General features: G+C 38.4%; 1 protein-coding gene across 1 annotated transcript; it reads right to left on the minus strand.

Annotated features, from left to right (window-relative positions):
* Positions 1–4,953: 4,953 nt before the first annotated feature.
* Positions 4,954–21,993, minus strand: LOC121381483 (60S ribosomal protein L32-like). Its single transcript, XM_041510802.1, has 5 exons — positions 21,960–21,993; positions 18,758–18,798; positions 17,823–17,826; positions 14,253–14,404; positions 4,954–5,215 (listed from the first exon to the last, which is right to left on the minus strand). The coding sequence occupies exons 1-5, from the start codon at positions 21,991–21,993 to the stop codon at positions 5,057–5,059; spliced, it is 390 nt and encodes a 129-aa protein (XP_041366736.1). The 3' UTR covers positions 4,954–5,056.
* Positions 21,994–23,662: the final 1,669 nt, after the last annotated feature.

A 23,662-nucleotide genomic window follows, 5' to 3' on the forward strand; every position in this document is an offset into this window, starting at 1 on the left:
CTCTTCCTTCACACCCCTGTTAAATACAGACACTCATTTCTAAACATGTAATTTTGTTAGAAACATCTTTCAATGGCAACAACCTCAGAATAGTAATCATTCTGCTATATGTTGGTAAAAATCATATTTTCTGATGAATGTTTCAATACAAAATAAAATACCATTGTCAAAGTGGCTACACAACAAATCGAAACAATTAACAATGTTTTGCCCATGCATTAACCTACGTACTGAAATGATACACGGAGTGTTTTCTTAGTTAATTGGTCTATGCTGTTAGTTGCTTCTACCTGTGATTCCTGATTGGCAGGTGTGTATTTGATTGGTAACCAGACGAGCCAATTAATTGACGCTGTCTAGATACAAAAATACATACCGGTATTGTGGAATATTACCTGTCGCCCCTAAAATGGTTTATTACTGTAAATAGTTCTGTAAAACTATTGATTAAGTAGACTTTTCCATCTAAAACCACAGAACTGACCAATTACGTAGTCCCAAAGAAAAGAAAATTATCACTTGGGTATCGTGGGTTGTCGTTTTTGTTCCAACGTAGCATATCAATAGGCCTAATAGTGTAAATTTTTCCTTTGGATTATTAAACAGAGAAAAATACTATAACCCCATTTTGTTCCGTTAATGCAACTTGAAATATATTTAGTTAAATAGTTTATTATATTATTACGTCATTTATGCTGTTTTACAAGTCAGGTTGATCAAAGAGAAGCGCCTTGTCGAAAATTACTGCTTTTGTTTACACTGTACATACAGGAGCTGACGTCACTTCGCCCCAAGCTATCCCACCGGACGTCACAAAAACTAAACAAAATGGCTGCCCCCAGTTAGCAGGAATAATCATGTTTTTTTATTAACTCTAAAATTACTCGTTTTTCATTTGCTAAAGTGTCAGTATGTGTTGGTGGTCCGGGTATGCATATTTCCAACACATAACGCTCTTGTTTGAGTTGACCCTACCTTTAATAGGTGGCTTTCATATTCGTACGGTTGTTAAACGAGGTGAATCTTCCAGCTGCATACACCCACGCTGATGCTTGAATCTGAATGTGTGGCAAGGCTAAGCTAATAAGGAAACTTGATTTAATATTTGTTCTTCAAGGATAACATTCACATTTGATATGGATGTTCACCAAGCCTATTTTCCTCCAGGTTCATATGAACCTGGCCCTATGGATCAAGGTCATTTTGAACTACGATCGGTTGCACTCAGTTGTTTCGTGTTTTTCCGCCGTCTAAACCAATGATCCACGACTGGTACACCAAAGACCATGGTATACAATGTCATGCCCTGTGTTGTCTATGGGAAAGTGCTTATAAAAGATCCCTTACTGTACTGTCGATAACGAGCTACACTCGGCCTACTAAAATCCAAACCTATACGTAGCTCCCTACCTTTTATTCTTTAGAACGACCTTCAAAATTGCGCCAAATTTCCTTCATCAAAATGAGCACCATTTCCCTTTGGCTTAATCCTACAGGACATTCCAAATTACACTAGCACCATACCACCCCCCGCCTGTTACCGGCTACGGTCGGACTGCTGGTGCTCCCTTGCTCCTGCCAGTGCAGGCGGTCCCCTCTTCCACCCACCCAAACCCTTTCCTGTTCGGGACGGAAGAACCGGTTGAGGCCGGTACTTGTGCCCAGAACAGGCGTGCGCTACAACAGCTTGCTCTGAATGTGCACGTTAAACAATTTTCCATTCCATTGCACTGTCGATAATAGTAGCTTTTATGGCGGTAGCCGGTTTAATCTCTCTCTGTTGACGACTTAATGTCGGAATGTTACACATCAAATAAATGTACCGGTAGTTTAAAACATTTTCAGGGTTTGAAAATCATTTGCTACCAGTGTAACAATTAACAGTAATTTTGAGTAAATATATTAACCACGGCCCTGGTTGGAGTTGATACATTGTTATGGGTGTTTAATTAGTACCACTCGATGGAACGAGCCAATCCCCATGTTATCGTATGTACTCAATATATACACCACAGGGTATGGCTCGATCCAGGAGTATTACTAATTAAACACCCATAAACTCCAACAAGGACGGTGGACCCGAACGCCTGTGATATTAACAATATCGGCGTGTCGATGTTGGTGGTCACCTTTGACACAAAGTGACCGTTGTGTTTGTCATGCTAGAGTGCGTTAAATATTCACTTCATCCCCTGTAACTGGTAAATCAAAGATCGTGGAATGCAATGTCGCGTGTTTGGGAAGTGAATAAAAGTATCCCATGTCGCAGCAGCAGCAGCAGCAGGTTTCCTTTAACAACGAAATAGCCATACATCAGACATCAAATGGGTGCAGTTAAACGTGCTGAGGTGTCGTTCAAAAAATAGTTCTGTCCTTTCTTATAATTTTTTTTTTTTTTTTTTTTTTTTTTTAACACCACTGGAGCACATTGATCAATTAATCATCGGCTATTGGATGTCAAACAAAGTTATTCTGACTTGTAGTCGTCAGAGGAAACCCGCTACATTTTTCCTAATGCAGAAAGGGATCTTTTATATGCACTTTCCCACAGATAAAGCCTTTGTTCAGTTGCGGTGCACTGGTTGGAACAAGAAAAACCCAATCATTTGAATGGGTCCACCGAGGTGGTTCGATCCTGCGACGCAAGTACCTCAAGCGAGCACTCAAGACCGAGCTAAATCCCGCCCATTTTCTTATGAAGGGGATGGACATTATCTCATTCTGCACACCTTGCATGCACATCATAGCAGAATTCCCGATAGTAAATTTGTATGACCGAAAACAGGGGCAGCCTGAATTCGTACCAACTTACACCAGAGGAAAGTAATGATGCCATCTACGATTTTTTAAACTAATAAATGGGTAGTAAAAATTGGTAAAATTAACGACCCCAGCCGAAAAGTGATTGTTCACAAATGGCGACTACGAAACTGTTCCGATGCGAGGAACGTGTTGATCAATTAATCATCGAGATGTCAAACATTTGGTGCTTACAACTCGATCCTGCGACGCAGCACCTCAAGACAGCACTCAACCGACTGAGATAAATAGCGCGCCCTTTGTTGCAACAAATACGTTAAGTGTGTATTTTGGTTTTATGCACTTCCACAATAGGTACAATCGGACCCGATAGGGGGTGGGTGGCATATGTAGATATTGTTTAGTTTTTTTTAATTTATATGTATTGAAGACAAAAATCCACAACGAATTCCTTGAATTGGGTCTCGCATAGTATAAACGTTTCCAGTGCACTATGGTGATCATCTATAGGTGACACTACGAACAAAAGGAAGGAAATAGTTTATTTAACAACACACTAAACACATTTTATTTACGGTTATGTGGCATCGGACATAAGGTTAAGAACCACACAGAAATTGAGGGAGGAAACCCGCTGTCGCCATTTCATGGGCAACTCTTATTTTCCATTAGCAGCAAGGGATCTTTTATATGCACCATCCCATAGACAGGATAGCACATACCACGGCCTTTAATGTACCAGTCGTGGTGCACTGGCTGGAGCGAGAAATAGCCCAATGGACCCACCGGTGGGGATTGATCCTAAACCGACCGCGCATCAAGCAAGCACTTTACTACTGGGCTACATCCCGCCCCCTAATAGTTTCATTAATCTAGGACCCAAATTTTTTTGTAACGGATCTAAACCAAAACTTTAGTGTAGAAAGTTGACCCCGTCTGAAAAGTAACACGATCTAATGCAAAACATTAGCGCAGAAGTTGACTCGTCTGAAAAGGTAACAAATGTACCTTTTTAAACTTTGTGACCGCGAGACAAATAAGTAAACGATTTAACTCGTGCAAGTGGGGGTGCTGTCCACACACACCAGTTCCTACTGATGTCAGTTATATGCAAACTCACATTATATTGCAGTGCTCCACCTGGCTTTATTTTATTAAGCATACATTTCAATGTAACCTATATCGTAAGGTCTACAAGAAAACAAAGAGCACATTATGACAAACAAAAAATAGTAAGAAAAAAAAGCTATTATCTATATCATAACACTTATAAAATACAATTGGGACTATTTTTCGTTCCAGTCGGTGCACAACTGGTATATCAAAGGTCATGGTATGCACTATCCTGTCTGTAGGATCGAGTATATAAAAGATTCCTTGCAACATAAGGAAAAATGTACCAGGTTCACGTTTTTAACACTTTACCTGATGATTAATAAATGTGCACTAGTGATGTCTTTAAACAAAACAAACTATTTTAAAATAAGGTGCAGCTTTAACTTTCAGTCCAATGACCATACAACCAACGAGTTGGTGCTGACATTTGATGCGTTTCCATTACCTCAAAATCCAAGAAATAGCAGTAAATTTAGACCCATCAGGTGGAATAGATATTCACAGTACAATCGCTGCAATTGTTCACAGCAATCTGCAGTGCTATGGAGTTTTTCATTCCCACAGCACTTTTTATGCTGGAAGACATTTTCTTAATTGCAGGGGTTGCAGTATAACCACCACTAAATTGCAGGTTACTAGTATCTAATCCATTTAGCTCAGGATTCTGTTATATTAATACATGCAATATTAATTCGACAATGTTCTAAAATACCGGACAGATAATAATTTTCCACTTTCCTAAACCCACCCTTTATCCCACACTGTTGTATTATCAGGCCACATTTTACTTCACATCTCAAGCCCTTTTAGTACAATATCCCTACAGATTTGCTTATCAATTATATTAAGAGGCCATTCATCAATTACGGAAATAGGGGAAGAGGGCATCATGAAGTGTTACGAAATGTTATGGGGGTACAGCAATAAACTTTTCAAAATGTGTTTTCCATACTATGATAGGCAGGACTACCCCAACATTAAGACACAAACCAACATCAGTTGAATTATTAAATGGTCGTGTTAGCTTCCAATATTTGAATTAACTATTAAATTTGTAAACATAGACTTGAAACTACATCACCTTCACTTTTTTTTAATCTGTCAAATGGAAAGATAACAAAATTCAGGCAAAACCACTTGTTCAGTTTTTTTTCTTTTTAATTGACAATCATCATCAACTTTACTCGTCCTCTTGCGACCTGAGTCTGGCATTTGGATTGGTCACTTTAATGGCCAGCTGCTGTGCTCTTTCAACAATTTCTTTCCTTTTGCGACTGGATATGTTGTGCGCAATTTCAGCAGAAAATGTTCTATTTTGCATCAAAAGGACCTCCAAATCCTGAAATAATAAATTAAACATGTATTGTATATGAAAGAATAATTAAATCAAACTTTGCATAACCTGAAATATTCAGGAAAGATAGTATGCAAAAATATTTGCACAACCATTTTTTTTTATAATTGTGGGGTTAAATTGGGCTGAAATTCTGCCATCCCGAATTAAACCGTACCTGTCCAAACAAGACTTATCATTATTTAAATTTAAATCATTAAAAAAAAAACATTCAGAAAGTACTGCAATACATGTCCCCTTCCAAGCCCAATAAATGTTCGTATCTCCTAAGTTCAAAGGCAACAACTGTATAAAAATTGGGTAATGAAACGTTAAACTTGATTTGTAACAGTACACGATAAAGCAATTTATCCTAGATAACTTACCCATGATATCCATGTCATAAACCCATTTGATATTTACCATTATTAACTTGGTTAATAATGCTTTGTTGTCAACGAGTCATTTGTTTACAGCCAACAAGACTTGTATACCCGAGAGTAACGTTTTGATGAGATCTAGTTAAAGTGTGTAATGTCATTCAGGTCTAGCTATGGGTCAGCAGAAAATTTCGCCAAATCATCTAATAAACTTCAAAAATGCCAGGAACCCAGTTATTTTCAAACAAAATATCATTTATTTCATGAAATTATTTTGCCAAATTGAAATAAAATTCACCAGTTGTTTTTATAATTCGCAATTGGCAAATGTGGCAAGTGCCAGAGCTAGCCCTGTTATTATTGGTGAGGCGACTTCAGAACTAAATATCAAATTAAAAACGTTATTTAAGAAGTAAATAGAATTCACTACTGGTGTTTTTTAATATGTAAAATATATCAACCATGTCTAGTTCATCGCTGCTTGTCTAGGCAGAGCCTTGACAAATACCAATTAACAGACTTGGTTGATATTTTTAAAGTTAAAAACCCTTGTGATGAAGCCTCTATATAGAAAATTTCATCTCAATATCTTCAGGCTTTGAAAAAAAAAGGTCTAGAATGCAAATTTTCTTATCTCCTAACTTCAAGGGTAAAAAAATAAAAATGGGTAAATCGTCATGAAAAGTCAAACCTGATCCGTGATAGAATATAACAAAGCTATACCAGGGCTTGAAATGCAGTGTTAGTACATGCACTGGTGCATGCTGATTTTTGCGTGTGCATGTAACTTTTAAAACTGGGTGCATGCTAATATTTTTCAAGTACTGTGTATTGCGTATACTAGTATCATGTTGTCTACCAGATTCAGACTCAAGTTGTTGAATTTTGCGTATGCATTTCGTAATCTGTTCGCCACATGAAAACGATAACTTTTATCTTATGGGCGCATCCATTTTATATCCCATAATCCTACTTACAACAATGGCGCCCTTTCGGTCATTTCCGTGAAATATACTCTTCAAAAGAAGAAACGCAAAACCACATTGTCGTAACATTTGGAGAATTGATTTAATTACTGAATGGTGAGTCCGATAATTACCAAATGTTGCAGGATTGTTCACAATTCACTCTAGTCCATTGTGAGTAAGTGATAGGACACACCACCAAGGTCAAGGTCATCTGGAGTCAATACCGGGTGTGGCCTCCGCGTGTGTTGACAACTGCCTGGCACCGCCTGCCCATTGACGCAACCAGAGTACGGATGACGTCCCGGGGGATGGTGGCCCACTCGGCCTGCAAGGCTGCTGCCAGCTCGGGCAGGGTCTGGGGCTGTGGTTGTCGCTGTCGGTCCAACTCGTCCCATAGATGCTCAATTGGGTTCAAATCCGGTGATATCGATGGCCAAGGAAGGACATTAATGTTGTTGTTCTGTAGGAAAGCCGTTGTGAGACGTGCTGTGTGAGGCCTGGCGTTGTCATGTTGGAACACTGCGTTGGCGTTGGCCATAACTGGAACGATGTGTGGCCGGAGGATCTGGTCAATGTAGCCCTGTGCATTCAGGTTGCCCTGCACGTGGACCAGGTCAGTTCTGCCAGTGTGTGAGATGGCTGCCCACACCATGACACTACCCCCGCCGAATCTGTCCACTTCCTGCACGCAGTTTGCCGCATAACGTTCATCACGACGCCTATACACGCGACATCTTCCATCATGACGTCGGAGCAGAAATCGGGACTCGTCACTGAACCACACCTGTCTCCATCGCAGTTGAGGCCATTGTTGATGAATCTGGCACCACTGCAGTCGGAGTCGACGGTGTTGTGGTGTTAAGATGACACCTCGAACTGGACGTCTGGCACGAATTCCTACCTCACGTAGGCGGTTCCGTACGGTCTGGTCGGATATCCTGCGCAAACCTGGTATTGCTGCGGCTGTGGAGGTGGCAGTAGTCAATCGTTCCCGAAGGTGGCGTACCCGGATGTAGCGGTCCTGCCCGGGGGTAGTGACCCGTTGTCGACCGGATCTAGGGAGGTCACGTGTTGATCCATGTTGCTGGTAACGGTCCCACAGTCTGGAGATGGTGCTTGGGGACACATGGAATGCCCTGGCAACGGCCGTTCTGGATTCGCCTGCGTCTAGTCGGCCGATGGCATTGTTTCTCTGCGGTTCACTGAGACGTGGCATGTCCTGGATTGCCAACTGTTGGCCAGATACAGAGGCCAGGCAAGCGAACACCCTGCACTTTTATACTGTCGGTGTTCATGTTGCACGTGCAGACAACGCACGTGCAGTGGTGACATGGTTTGCACGTGGCTGCGTTTTTGCGAATATTCACATTTTGGAACTTTATTGTACAGTAGCTGCGTTTTATCGAATGTAACCGTGGGAATGTGTTTGGGACATGCAATGACCTTATATTCACAAAGCATGAACCGGTAGGAAACATAAAATCGGAGTTATAACCCATTTGTACCCTTTTGCGTTACTTTTTTTGAAGAGTATATATTTGCAAAAATTGCCGGCAATATCTCGGTTATATCCGTGAACGTATCCACGAGCATAACACAGACAAATTGAACTCCGCCAGATCTGTGATCAATACAAAGTACCGTAACTGCCATGAACATTTTCAACCTCAGATATGGGCACCTGATCAGATGATTGCGAACGTGCAGGTGCGTTACTCGCGTAGTTGACTCGAAGTCAGCCAGTGATTATTTCAATCGCAACTTCTTGTCGATTTCCGTAGGCTAATTTATATTATACCAACAGATCTTATAGAGTTAAAAAAGTTGATAACTTGCTTAATACAAAACACAAATCAGTGTTCAAGATTAAAAATTTGGGGCAGTATCCCAGTTGGATACTAACATTTCAAAATCTGGTATCCCACCTGAGAATTTAGTATCCCACTTTTGGGTATGGTTACCTGATATTCAAATGTTTAGCAAGCCAATTGTAAATTTAATATATAAAAAAAAGTCTGTATTGGAAACATTTTATAATGGCTACTTGCCTTTTCAGTGTTTTTATCGACTTTGGAATTACTGTGCCTAATTAAGAAACAGTCTGGTTCACACCAATATCGGAATACTAGTTCATCGTGACTCGCATGAAATCTTGCAGCTTCATGCTGAGCATAAGTCGGCTGTTGTGACCATCAAATTGTTATAAAGTAAAACTCACCAATAGAGAACAGGAAAAAATATAAGTGCTAAATTTTTAAATGAGTGTTTCTGACTGTGTTAATGGCCAATGTTACAAATCAGAATATTGCCCCCTCCACCACTGTAAAGAAATGTTAAAAGTTTTATCGCATTTAGATGATTCTTGAGAGCAACACAAATCCATGGAATTTTGCAGAAGATTCTCATCCCTGGAGTTTGGCTTAATCCATATCACATTCGTCTGAATCAGATAGACATGAACAAGAAGAGTCTGATTCAGTTACAACTGTTCAGGCCTTTCCCCAGGATTTTTTTAAGGCACTTACATATATAGCATCATTATAACACAAAAATCAAGCCAAAAGAAGTGGGGTAGTGGGTTGAAAACAGTTAAGTGTTTGCCTTCAATCCATCAAATCATGTTGGGGTTGTTTTTGTGGGGTTTTTTTTTTTTTTTGGGGGGGGGGGGGGGGGGGGGGGGGGGGGGGGGGGGGGGGGGGGGGGGGTGTGAGGGGTTTAAAACTTAAAAAAAAAAAAACCCATCAATTCCCCACCCTCAACAATTTCATAATTTGCGCCATGTTGTTGCTGTTGATTTCAGCGTCGTGTTAAATGCTTGTCACCTCACAGTTTAACAAACACATATCTAACAAATATGATTATTGTAAACTAATTCAATGTACGTTTAACTGCAATTTGTATAAATACTGCATGTTCATTTCCTGTGATCGCGATCTCAGTGCGTGCTCTCGACCATAGGTACAAAATTAACAAAGACAAAGGAAATAATGAAACTGCAGTTAGGTATTCATTCATGCAAACAACTATTGTTTTTCTACACATTTACATCAAGATTTACTTCCGTGTAATCGTATTGTTCATGTCCGCAACGATGTCTCTTGACACATGGGTGTCAGCTGACTCTGAAGCGTGACATATATTACGCCGAGAGCTTTCCTCAGTTCAGCCAACAAACGTTCTTCCTAACGTTCGCGAACTATTTGATTGGTGTCCGTCGTGTCCATTTGGTTTAACGTGAAGCGCACAAACCAGTGTAGCGAACGTTTTGTTTTTGCTCAGTCTGGCAGAACTCAGCCCTTGGGATAGCCGACATGTCTTTTGGCCCTGAAATGGCATGTGTATTCAAATTAACATGCAGTGTCGGTTTGTTTTTATTACTTTGGTTCAAAGACTACAAAATTAAAATAATGGTGACATGTTTTACTCAAGAATTTCACCTTCTAAGATGTTTATTCAATTAATAGGTATTTTCTTTGATTTGTCTTGATGCATAATTCCCAAGCATACAGACATTATTACAAGAAGCAGTTATCTGGCGGATTAGTAGTAGCCGATCACCTGTACCACGTGACCAGCACAAGCCCGCCGACAATTAAAACGGTGCGATCAATGGACCTCAAAGTGAACATCTAAAGAATTGCAGAGATACCAAATGGAAGTGTGATAATGTGTGGTGAATGAAGTTACGGATCACAGCTCCATTGTTTTGTATACATGTTACAAATTAAGCAGACACGGTCCTGCAGTTAAGGCGCTTACTTGGCTGGCTAAGGGAGCACGGGCCATGTCGGCTTATCGCTCTAGAGAAACCCCTGCTGTTGCAGTTCGTCTGTCTTTTGTTTTTTTCCAAATACGCTGATTTGGTCTACGGCCTCAAACCACTGTCTTGTTCCACAGAAGAACAGCATCATCTGGGTTATACTGTTTAATGTCAGATGCCTCTAAATGTATGCGTACAAGGTCAGTGACAGCAGCATCTGTTAGCCTATTCCTCCAATCTGTTTTGATGATCTTCAACAAAGAAAACCCCCTTTCACAATCAGCTGAGTGAGCCGGAATTGACAACAGCAAATCTACAAGTAACATGAAATTTTCTGTGGTATCGCCAAATTCACGATTGATCCGCTGCCAATCAAGGTTATTTCCACCATATCTGCCATAGATTCTAGATTTAAGTCCACCCCATTCAATCAATGATTCAGCAATCACATCTTCAACATTTGGATGAGCTGCAGACAAGTACTTCTCAAAGTGATGTAACATCCTTGTCAGCAAAATCTCTCCATCCCCTTGTTGGCCAAGATTTCAGATTAAGAAATTGGATCCAGTTTAGATGATCAGTGTGACCAGGACCAGCAAATCGTGATGTTATGGCTGACTGTAATTTATCGATCACACTCGTGAAACTTTGTACAGTACAATCTCCATCTGCCTTGATATCTATGTCGTTGAATATGCCAGCCTTTAACAAATCAGCTAACTTTGGCCCAGGTATCTCTTTTAATTTCAGAAGATTGTCAACAGTTGCTTTTAAAACTTCTTGAACATCAGCGATGTTGATGTCTGTTTTCTGTATGAACAAAGACAGATTCTTTAGAATTGTGCACATATCTGTGGTCATTGCTGCATTCTTGATAAATGCTGGTCTCTTCAGTTGATGCAAAAATCCAATTGCTTTTGACGACCCATCCTTTGAATGGGAGTTGACTTCAAGCTCGCCAAAGTGTTGTAGTAGAGCCGGATAGAGCTTCCACAAGTTCTGTAGTGCTTTATGGGTGTGTGGTATCCACCGTGTTCCGCCTACACGTGTTGGAATACCAGTCACTTCAAAGGTGCCAGCACATCGCTTTAGCATACTCCTGTTGAGTGAACTTCCATGGTAAAATAAGTAAATATGTTCCAGAAAATTAACATCTTTAAATGCCAATTCCAGACGGTGAGCCATACAGTGAACTGAAGTGATCAGTGGCTGTTGTCTCCTTAACCGTTCACCGATACCTGATTGGGAACCCATATTTACACTTGCCCCATCAGCGCCAAATCCCACAAGCTTTGCATAAATATTTGCATCTGTAAAACCCCCAAACTCTTTCAAAGTATTTTCTATAACTTTTGTAAGATTTTCAGCGTTGGCCCTCGGCACATTGCGAAGTGCCAAAAATTTGGTTGACAGTTTTCCTTTATAGCAGTATCGAACATACATGATTTTTGCCTCACAAATTGAAGAATCTGTGGTGCCATCTGTAATTATGCTGTAGAACAGAGATTCTGACAGTTCTGACACAAGTTTGAGGCGTTCTGCCTCAGCGATGAAAGTAATGAAGTTGCGGCAAGCCCGATCATTTTGATAAGTTTCACCTAAATCAATATTATGTATCTTTTCATGAAGATCAAGTCCACTCATAATCAGAAAATGGCTTTCCATTTTTGGCTAAAGAATGTGTGATACTGAACAACGTACGCATCTTATTAAAATCCTTTTCAGTTAAAGCTCTTAGTGCTTTTTCTGCGGGACTAGCACCTGGTACAGCAGACCTTGCCTTTCTAACATCAGAACATTTACGGTGTCCCTCAATTTTGTTATGAGTTTGGAGTGATTTTATATGGAAATTTTCACAACCCACCTTCACAAATTTACTGTCACAATCTGCTACTGGACTACCTACACAAATATCGCAGAACATTTTTTTGTCAATGAGTTTCACCCATGGAAAGAGAATTTTTTCCAGGACTGATTAAACTTCCTATTTCGTTTGTGTGACTTTGTGTTGCTGATTTAGCAAGGGGATTCTTTGTCAAAAATTTATCCATTTTCATTTAAACGAAAGTCATAAAATAATCTTAACAAACTTGGACGACACTGTTCTCGTTCGCAGTCTATTGCTACGCCGCTATCGCAATTTCGGAATTCACAATCAAACCGAATCGGCAAAAATATTTGCTACATCAATTTTTGCGTAATACTGACAAATTAGTATTTAGTGTTCTCCACATTACTAATGATAAACCTACCTGTATCAATTTTCTGTAAATATAACTTGAAGGAAGGAAACATCCAACAAAACCAATAGCGACTTAGCGGTTCCCAGTCTATTGCTACGCTGCTATTGCTCCAGCGTAGCATTAGACTGGGTACGAGTTGAGGGAAATATAGTTACGGCGTAGCATTAAACTGGATACGAGTTGGGGGAAATATCGTTACGGTGTAGCATTAGATGGTACAAGCTCGAAAATACTTTCAGTTAACTTCGCCGGTAAATGACGACTTTCATTGTTTCAACGAAAAATAAAAACTCAGGATAAAAAACAACAACACACCATTATATGGTATACCGATGGGATACTGGGTTCTTGAAGTCTGGTATCCAAGATCAAAATCTGGTATCCCCGGGATACCGTTAATCTCGAACTCTGCAAATATTCGTACGTTTTTGTAATAGGCCTATTATAGATTTCTGTAAGGCGTTTACGTTGGATGAAATTTTCAAATTTGATCAAGAATCAGTAATAAACGCAGTTGTATAACGTTCCGGTACTGTTAATAAATAAATATAGGTATTGCCGAATAGCTTCGTATAAAAAACCCCACAAAGTTGCCTTATTTTTTGGTGCATGCAACTTTTCTTTCAGCATGCACCTGGTGCATGTAGATTTTTTTTTTCATTTCTAGCCCTGTATACACAAAATTTAGCTCAATATTTCAAGACATTGTCAAAAAAACATCGGAAAAATGGACGGACGAATAGAAGAACAAAGATGAAACCTATAGCAAACCATCGGTCTACAGGCTGGTAGGTACTGGTTTCGGATCCCAGTCGAGACATGGGATTTTTAATCCAGATACCGACTCCAAACCCTGAATGAGTGCTCTGCAAGGCTCAATGGGTAGGTGTAAACCACTTGCACCGACTAGTGATCCATAACTGGTTCAACAAAGGCCATAGTTTGTGCTATCCTGCCTGTGGGAAGCACAAATAAAATATCCCTTGCTGCCTGTTGTAAAAGGGTAGCCTATGTGGCGACAGCGGGTTTCTTCTAAAAAAACAGTGTCGAATGACTATCTGTTTGACTTCCAACAGCCGATAAGATAAAAAAATCAATGTGCTCTAGTGGCTTCATTAAATAAAACAAACTTTACTTACTTATGAAACCTATAGTAAGGTTTTATTTCTAAAATTTGACTTGACACCCATGGCTTTGACTTTTAGTGTTGTTTTACAAAATGTTTGGAATTTTCAGATTCATTAAAAAAACACATTTGAGTACTTAAGCCATGTTAGAATCGAAAAGACTAATAACATACATATACTTGTATTTATTCAAATTAATATCTAGGCGTATGTATTGTTTTCAAAATATGCCTTTCTATAATATTTAGAATTATTGGGAATATTTTTACTCCAAAATGGGAATAAAAAAACAACATAGCTTTTGACGAATGGTGCCGATTATCGGAGTCTAGAAACATAGATGATAAAACCCTGTATAGTCCTCTCCAATTGGACCAGCAGGGGACTAATACATTATACTTAAAATACAACCAAATTAGATGTTGGGCTATAGGTGTGGCACTACTGGATGACAACACTCTTGAATGATGACCAGCTCCGCAATTTAAAAACTAGTTTCTCTTTTTTAAGGTTTATGTAATATCAGCAATTCTAATTGGCTACACCAAACAAAATAAACAAGTACCCGCATGTTGTTCACAAGGAACTTCTTGAAACCATCAGGGCAAATGTGTCTGGTCTTCTTGGAACTACCATAACCGATGTTTGGCATCAAATACTGACCCTTGAATCGCCTTCGTACTCTGTTATCAATTCCTTTTGGTTTACGCCATGTTTGCTGAAATGAAAAACATCCATCAGTACTGATTTTTATATATAGAAAATAACTACAACCATAGTTGCAATACCCATCTAAAACAAGAATTCAATTCAATTAATTTTCTCGCGAACCATAAGCTTAATCCGTGTCGCTCATAGATCCATAAATGTTCATTTTAATGCATGTTAAACAATATTTAAATAATTTTGTTTCAGATCAAATTAAAAAAGTTTTTTTATTTTTTTAATTTAAATATATTCATTTGTTTTCATGCATTGCAATGAATATTCATAGATTTACGCAATCTGATTGAAAATAGCTCTACCAGTAGAACTGACAGCATTGCATCGACCCATGTCCAAGTGACATTTCGTCTCCAAATAGTAGTTTAAATATCGAACCAATCACACTTCGCCTTTTATAACGTTATTAGGGAGCATACAAATTCTAAAAATATTGGGCAAGTATTTGTGTGGCAGCAGTATGGCGAACTATACCAATACGTACGGGACGGGTTAGGCGACTGTTCCAATGCAATATATTACATATATATAACTCCAGGTGTTTAATTTATCTTTAGTGAACTAAATCAATGTACATTAGGCAAAAAAAAAAAAAAGTTTGTTTCAGGTAACATGGCCAAAAAAAGTAGGGTAGGTAGGTAGATTTTTTTTTTTTTTTTTTTTTTTTTTTTAGTTAAAGAAAGGTTACCCTACCTTAAATGTGTTTGCCAGAGAAAAACTCAATCTCAAGATGAAAGACATGAAGGCAAGCTGTCTGAAAAATCTTAGTTTACTTGTTGCAGCCAGAGACTGAGAGAGAAATAAAAACAATCTCACTGTCAATGTCAGTTTTAAGTTTCACATGCCATTTTCAAAAGACAGAAAAACAAAAAAAGTTCAAACTATTCCTTTCACCAATAAAAGTCAGTAGATGACTGCACAGAAACTTCACAGCTTTGTCCAGTTTTGTCATAGGATGACTGCACAAATTTGTCCAAGTTGGTCAATAGATGTTTGCACAAAAAGTTCACAGATTTATCCAACTTGTATTGGAAATAACAAAACAATACTAATTTTGTGTGCAATTTACAAATCAATCGGCTTAGAAATGAATAACTTGTAGTAAATTTCATAGTAATAAAAAAGGCGTTTCTAACCCGAGTACTCCGACTGTAAGAGAGCTAGACGGAAATTTGGACATAAATAATGAGATCGTGTTTATGTTCAAATGTCTGTCTAGCTCTCTTACAGTCAGAGTACTCGGGCTAAGGCGTTCCCTGTGGGACGGACTTAAAGTTTTAATGTTTATTAGCCTATTGAACGGACCCATGCTAAAATCACTCAAATTAATTTATTCCCAATTAACTGAAACACTGAAATAAATGTGAACTGTTTAATGTTAGTTGTTATTCTTGAATATTCCGTTTATTTAATTATTACCCATGCTCAGCAGTTGATAGGCCTATCTACATCACTGGCATAGGAAGCGGCATCGATGGTTTATATATTAATTTTATACGTGTGTGTACCCACCCACCCCACTTTTTGATATCTTCCTACAGGCTACACCCGTGTATATTAACAAATTCTGGGTACTAGTAACTAGGCCTAAGCAGTAGCCAACAACGAAAATTGTACGAAGTCTTCTTCAAATGACCTTCACCTTTGCATGTGGAAAAAACGCCTAGTCTGTGCATGTGGTATCGAGAAATCCTTTATTGTTTTGTTGAGATCGCACGTTGTTGTTTTTGGAAAATAAACCTACACTGTATGAGATGACTGGAGTTACGATAATATGATATATTTTCCTCTATAGGCCTACAGTATTTAGCAGTTTGTAATAAAAGCCGTTTAATCGCCACACACGTTACCATACTGTCAAGCGATTTCGTGTGTCACCAATTACCATGGTACCTAATAAGAGCACGTGTTATTAACAGTGTTCTACACTCGGTTTTATAACTTACTCTTCTTTGGCTAGTGGACAAACAAAATTTACTAGCCAAGCTTAAAATGTTACTCGCCACGGTGCGACACTACTCATTTTGTATCATTATGAATGTGTTGTAAGTATCTGGATTGTTTTCGCCAAATTACTAAAATCAACGATGAGTTCCGAATTGTATCGACAATTAATACGGAATTCACAGTGATCAATCGGACAACTTCGTAAATAGTGAAATGTTCCGACTGCACAATGATGTCAACAAATTTCATTTGTTTTTGCTGCTAGGACTCTGAACGCACATGGCAAATAATTTAATACTCAGACATTTTTGGAGTCAGTCGCCAGATGGCGACGATAATAAATTCAATCGGTCGCCACGCCAACATTTTGGTCGCAACGTAGAACACTGGTTAATGATTCCAATTTCAACGGGGGTGTATAAAAACCATCGCTGCTGCCCCCGCCCCTCCCCACACCCCTCAACCTCCATTTAACACACACACTGACGTGTAAGAGTTATCCTACTTGAGTACTTTTGTCGTCTGCTTTGTCGATCCGCGACCACAACTTCCCTGTGTGCTTCCCCTCACCCCAGCAGAAAAAAAAAGTTCAGGGTCGGTGGCAAAATTTAGGGTCGGTCGGGTGACCGGAAACAAACCATTTTTTTTGTTTGGCCTTACAATCTTACACACAATACACAACAATTTAAATGACGTCATAGCACAACAGTGTTCTTTTTACTGCTAAATGTTTACAATACAAAATAATATGGCTGTGGTTGCATTAGAATATAAATGTTTTTCTATGCTATTAAAGCCGCTGCTTGTGAAAACATACTATTTCAGATTTATCAAACAAACAAGTCAGAAGCATTTTTTTAAGTCTTTGTAGATTGTATTATGTTTGTGTAATCAGACTCACGAATGAAAACATCTGAATAAAAGTGAAGTTCCAGCCAAGGAAAACAACAAATTAAACATTGTGATTTTTAAGCCAGCCAATCAGTGGCTGTAGAAACGATCTGCACACTGTGGAGAGATTGAAAAAATATTACCTTGTATATTTGGAAACAAGAATGCTCATACCTCTGCAATATTTGCACACAAACCTGTTTTCTCACAGATACATGTCCTACTTCGGTGTTCTTTGCATATTAACATTTTGAACATTATTAATTTTTCTGTATTACAATAGTGTTTCATTGTGTTACGGGTGGGAGTTGGCAGAAAATTGGATCAATAGGTATTTCAAACAATTGCAACATTGCAACACTATGTTAAATTTTCCATTTAGCAGTCAGATGGGACCTACATTTTGTTAATAGTGATATTTCTACACAATTAAAAATTGATTAGCAACTACTGTTTAATGTTTTAAAATTGTGCAGCAATCAGTCGCATGTAGAGGGCTGCATTGGCTGTTATAATTCAATTTCAACAGAATCACAGAGATATGTGCCCAGCTTAAAGCTCTGCATGTATCTAGGAGTACGACTTTTCTGATGCCCAATAGCCGATGTGTATTATTGTGCTGGGGTGTCGTTAAGGTCTCACTACACAGATCACTTCCGGGCGAGTTCATTTATCACGGTCCACTATAGTTCCTAATTGTGACACAAGTTATGGTTCAATTCTAGGAAATGGTGAAGAATTAAAACAATATGCATGTTTAATGGTGTATGTTGTTAGTGCCAACGAGAACCTGCTCTATTGGCAATCTTCATTTGAAGTTGGGCAATTTAACCTTCTGACTACTGTAGGTGAGATATCTCGCCCGACGTCACATCAGTCGATATTCTGTACACTGTATACAGTGCATTCCCCAATTCATATTTCCCGTCGTTTTGCACATGACACTCACCGGAAACGGAAATATAATTAAAGAAAAAAGAAATTTTTTCAAAATGGTGGTTTTTGTTTGACATCTGTGGAGTGCTTGACAACAATGGCGGCACGTCGCGGTAATTTTCAGGGATCATAGCTGATTGTGACAGCTAATTTGATAATACATTTGATGTTTTACCAACAACGAAAAATTACCAAATATTGCAATATGAATCGTAGTTCGGGTTTTAAAAAAAATTCTGGTCAGAAAACCACTATTATCGGGAATAATGGACATAAATACTGGACAGCTGGCCACAAAATGCCCGTAAGTAAATGCAACTTTTTCGATTTTTTTGCCTAATTTTATCACGATTAGCCAATCTAAAATAATAAAAAGTTATAAAGAAATGAAAAATAATACTTACCGATTCATATATGAACTTTATTCATGTATTTATGAAACATTTAAGTGAATTCGTGAGTAAAAATTATAAACTTGTACCCACTTAACGTGGTTTTTGTTACAATTAATGTAGCTTAAGGTTAAAGGGGTTTCAATGGCAGATGACATGGCCATTTTTGATCAATGACTCGAATCTTCTTGTATCTGTCAAAAAAATAATCTTCGTCCGTTTCTTCAAAGTATATTAAAGGACGAATTTTGAGTCAAGACTCGATTGATATTAAACAACCATCTATTTGTGCTAGATTTTTTTTTTTAAACTAAGTAATTAAAGCAAACAAATTAAAACAAAATCACATCCTCTCCCCTCCAATAAAATGACAACAGTTCCAGTCCACCAGTTCCCCTACACACCACCCACGTTTATGGATTACGGGGTAATGGGCGGAATCCATTCAAATAAGTTTCAATATCTGGATTTTGGGACGCAATATTATTACAAAGCTCGATCAACACAAATACCCCTTCACTTATAATTTACTTATTGTTATAGGGCTCTACATTACGAATCCCAATACAAAAATTATTTGTGTTATTTAAGTAGTACAGAATATAAATGACGACAAAATTGGATTCATTCATTCATCTTTAATACATGGAAATAATAGTGTCATGTCGTACAAGTAATAATACAAAGCGATGATTGCGATTTTTATCTGACTGGTAACATGTTTCAATAATACATACATGTACACCAATAACAATATGAAAAAGGAAGTAGCTAGCGCCGCGACACGGAGAAATAAAGCAAGCGAAGGGAAGTAACCCACAATAATTAGTTTTATCGATTCTTGTAGGTTTTCTGCCAAAGGCAAAGAATATCACACCAGTCAATTATATTATTCAGAGGGGCAGGGTTTGCGGTCACCCCCCCCCCCCCCACACACACCTCCCGTTACAAGCGATTTTTTAGTTTTCCCAATGAATTTTCCGGGAGAGCAGAAATGACCCCCCCCCCCCCCCCCCCCCGTCTAAAAACATTGCTTGCTATAGCCTAGACAGTCCCCCTGCCTGCACAATTACCTGCACTCGGAGAAAGAAATAATGGATAAAGCACAGGCCTCCTTGCCCGCTCCCCCCCCCCCCACCACCCACTTTCCCCTGTTACTCTGTTCAGAAGACTGGAAATACCATAGTTTAACACCTGAAATTCAAATTCTACCTCCAACAAGTTTGGCCCCCCCCCCACCCCCACACCTTTCAACTTATTTTCGTGCTTATATCCAATTAAGGTTCAAGCACGCTGTCCTGGACACACACCTCAGGGGTTAGTGGTTAATGAGAGAGAAGAGACCGCGGGTGTAGTGGTCTTACACCTACCCACCGAGTCGTTAAATCTCGCTCTGGATGGGAGCCTGTACCGGACTGCGAACCTAGTACATACCAGCCGTATGTCCTATAGCTTAACCACGACACCCTGCCAAATTATAAATTTGTGTTGCGATTGTAACAATCTAATTTAAATTATCTCCACTAATTAATTACTATTAGGCCAGTAGAGCTAATTTTAATCAGATTGCTATTGTAATTATAATGTATTACTGACTAGATCTAGCAGTTGCTCATTTAAGTAATTATTTCATTCAATCCAACAATTTAGTACATGACTGTAACTAGTGTTCATTTATTTGAAGCGCATTGTCACAATGAATTTTACTTATAGAATGCAGGACATAGATTTCAGGACATCTAGTTTTTTTTTTGGTTTGTCATGGGGGTGGGGGGTTGGGGTGGGGGGGTGGGTGGGGGGCGGGACATAGCTCATTGATGCAGCGCTCGCCAGATGCGCGATTTATCTACGATCGATTCCCGTCGGTGGTCCCATTGGGCTATTTCTCGTTGCAGCCAGAGCTCCACAACTGGTGTAACAAAGGCCGTGGTATGTACTATCCTGTCTGTGGGATGGTGTATATAAAAGATCCCTTGCTGCTATTTGAAAAAAGTAGAACATGAAGTGGCGACAGCGGGTTTTTTCTTTCAATATCTGTGTGGTCCTTAACCATATGTCCGACGCTATATAACCGTAAATAAAATGTGTTGAGTGTATCGTTAAATAAAACGAACGGCCCATGTTTGCGTGGATTCTGGCGGGGCCCAAGCCACCACCCCTATTTTTGGTGAAATAATATAATTATATTACAAAATACTCATTATCCCGTCCGCCTGTCAAGGACCTTTTATAAAAACAAGGGGTTTTCGCCCGCCTCTATTTAAGACTATTATAAAAAATCCTGGATCCCCACCTCTCATAAAGAACGACGGGTGTGTAAGAAAAAAACGTTATGGCGGGAAAAGCCTGAGGGGGTATCAAGTGACATTTTGTTAACAGTTACGTAATGTCCTACAATTATTATCTCGTTTTTTATTCATAAATAAAATGCAGCCATTCATATTATTATATTATTGTGTTCTTTTAACATATATTCTGTCTTATCATTAACAAACAAACTATAAATACAAACATAAAATGCAATATCGCTTAAATTACATCAGACAGGGAAATCGGTATATATAGGGAGGGAGGGGGTATTGACAAGCGTTACGCAAGTTTAGAGTGGAGAGTGGTCTTAGCGGTACAAGACGTTACATGGGGTTGGGGGGAGGGATTTAAAAAAAAGCAAAAAAAGAAAAGAAAAAAAGAAGCCTAATTTTGTGTTACGTAACTATTAAACGATACCCATATGGCTGGAGCGGATTTCTTCTGGTGCAAAATTAAGAAATAACCACGTTCGACGCCAAATAGCCGTAGCTTAAAGGGACATACCCTAGTTTTTAAACACCAAGACATTTTTTTTTTTTTTTACTATTATAGCCGTTTTTGATGACTGAAATCATACTTTACTTAGATTTTATGGTTTAGATGATCAATTTCCGTACATTCGAAGTGTTTTTGGTCATCCTGGTGTTTTTAATATCGCAAAATGCATTTCTCATCTTTTTAAAAACACACGTGCGTCTGAGAAGGAAAAAAGGTAAATGGAAAAAAAGTCAAACTATATATATTTTTAAAAACAGATATAAAACATAACAAAATGGAACAAAGTGTAAATATGTGTTTATTAAGCACAGCAAGTGTCCTACTTCCCAACGCAAATCTTTACTGAATATGTAGAATGAATCTTTCCAACAGTGAGGACCCATGTGCCGAGTGAAGAGGTATGCAAAAAGCAAAACAATCAGGAATCAGCGACCCAGTCTTCCCTCACCTCAAACGCGTATGCAGCTTGATGATATTCGTCATGAATATACAGTATTTGTGAATGGTGATCAAAACGAGGAGTTTTTAATATATGATAATGGTGCCAACAGTGAAAATCGAATGCTTCAACCAACGAAGGGCTCCGTCATCTTGCTGAAGCAGAAACATCGTTTATGCCATTATGGATGGGAATTTCTCAATGGCACCGGTCATCTTCGGCCACCTTTACATCATTCGCGTTCCACTAGGAAACTCTGCCATCGCAACCGACAACATTGCTATATTTGTTGGAAGAAAATAGTTCTATCAAAATATTTGCCTGATCAATGACTAACTTTCATCATTTGTTGCAAAACAAAACATACGATAATAATGATGCCAGTCATATATATATATATGTATATATAGTTGTGTACTTTTTTTTAAATAAAATATTTTTTCTATTATTAGCACTTCCTTCGTTATTTGTGATTACTGAGGAAACAAAAAACAAAAACAAAAATTTACCTTTTTTCCTGACTTTTTTCCGATGACATTTTTTCTCTTGACTTTTTTCCCTTCTACCTTTTTTCTATGACTTTTTTTCCCTTGACTTTTTTTCCTTTTCCTTTTTTTTCCGCCCACCGTCTGAGAAGTATGGAGTCGAGTTTTAGTCTATTTTCACCATTCCAAAGTAACAGACTCATGTTTCACTCAATTTTAACTTTATCCAAATGTGTTACAGGTTTGTAGATTAACTAAACTTAGTGTTAATTTTCACGGGTTGAAACTAGGGTCTGTCTCTTTAAAATGTGCTAAGGTATTATTAAATTTATATACCTTTAAATAAAAACAAAACTAAATAATAGTATACACATGTATAATGTTGTTTTTATTATAATTATACCCAACAAATCTTGGTCCGTGTTAGAGTCTTAGGAAACATAAATAATAGATCATAAAATGTTTTCTATACATTAGTTATATATAGTAATGTACATATTGCATTCATATTGCAATTTTTACAAACCTGTGTATACTGTCAACATACTTTTACTAAAACATTAACACTTTTTAAAAATAATATTTACACTGTAATAAAATAAATAAATAATCAACCAGTCTAAAGGTATCGCATACCTTTGGCAGATCTCAAAATGTGCATTGCCTTGCAAACTCTTGTAAGCTTACATATTACTAATATAGTAATAAATATTCACATTATTTTTATCCTCATTTTTCCGGCATAGGTCATAGGCATTAGCGAGGACACTTTTAATACTGGGGGTTGGTAAAACTTGAAAAATATTTATTTCTCTGGTCGTGGTGGGCTGCCACCCCCAACCCCTCCCATTCAACTCGTACACCTATGACCGCCAACCCCATATTTCAGCTGCTTTTTTTTAACAGTACCTACTTAGTACTGAGGCATTTTTAGGATTTCGTTCTACCCGAGAGTCAAAGCAACCACCATGGTTTTTCCATGTAGGATGATGTGCTGCATCATATTCCAGTGGAGATTAACTTTGAAAAGTGTGTTGTGGGTCACCAGAGGTCATTAAAGATCAAGGGGGTACAAATTTGAAGAAAAAAGTACATATTTTAGTGTTCTTTCTATTTAACACACGGATATCAGAGCTGGAACGGCAGGGGAGGCAGCTGCCGCCCCAATATTTCAGCTTTTTTTAAAACAGAACATACTCGTACATATTAGAGTGTTCTTTCTGAATAATATTTTGACAATATCGCCTGAAAGTAGATCTCTTTGAAAAAATTTTTAAGCCCTCCCACACCCACCCTCTCTGCCACCTCAATGTCAAATTATAACAACATAATTAATACAATTACAACAATATTC

Source organism: Gigantopelta aegis, chromosome 9 (assembly GCF_016097555.1).
Source record: "Gigantopelta aegis isolate Gae_Host chromosome 9, Gae_host_genome, whole genome shotgun sequence".
NCBI classification, from domain to species: Eukaryota; Metazoa; Mollusca; class Gastropoda; order Neomphalida; family Peltospiridae; genus Gigantopelta; species Gigantopelta aegis.

Excerpts from the sequence above, each read along its gene's own strand:
- LOC121381483 (XM_041510802.1), bottom strand. The coding sequence starts at position 21,993 with ATGTTTCTGCTTCAGCAAGATGACGGAGCCCTTC. Across the intron at positions 18,799-21,959 it reads GCAAGATGACGGAGCCCTTC|AAACGGACGAAGATTATTTT; the intron begins GTTGGTTGAAGC and ends TATACTTTGAAG. Across the intron at positions 5,216-14,252 it reads TCCTTGTGAACAACATGCGG|GATTTGGAGGTCCTTTTGAT; the intron begins GTACTTGTTTAT and ends TTATTATTTCAG.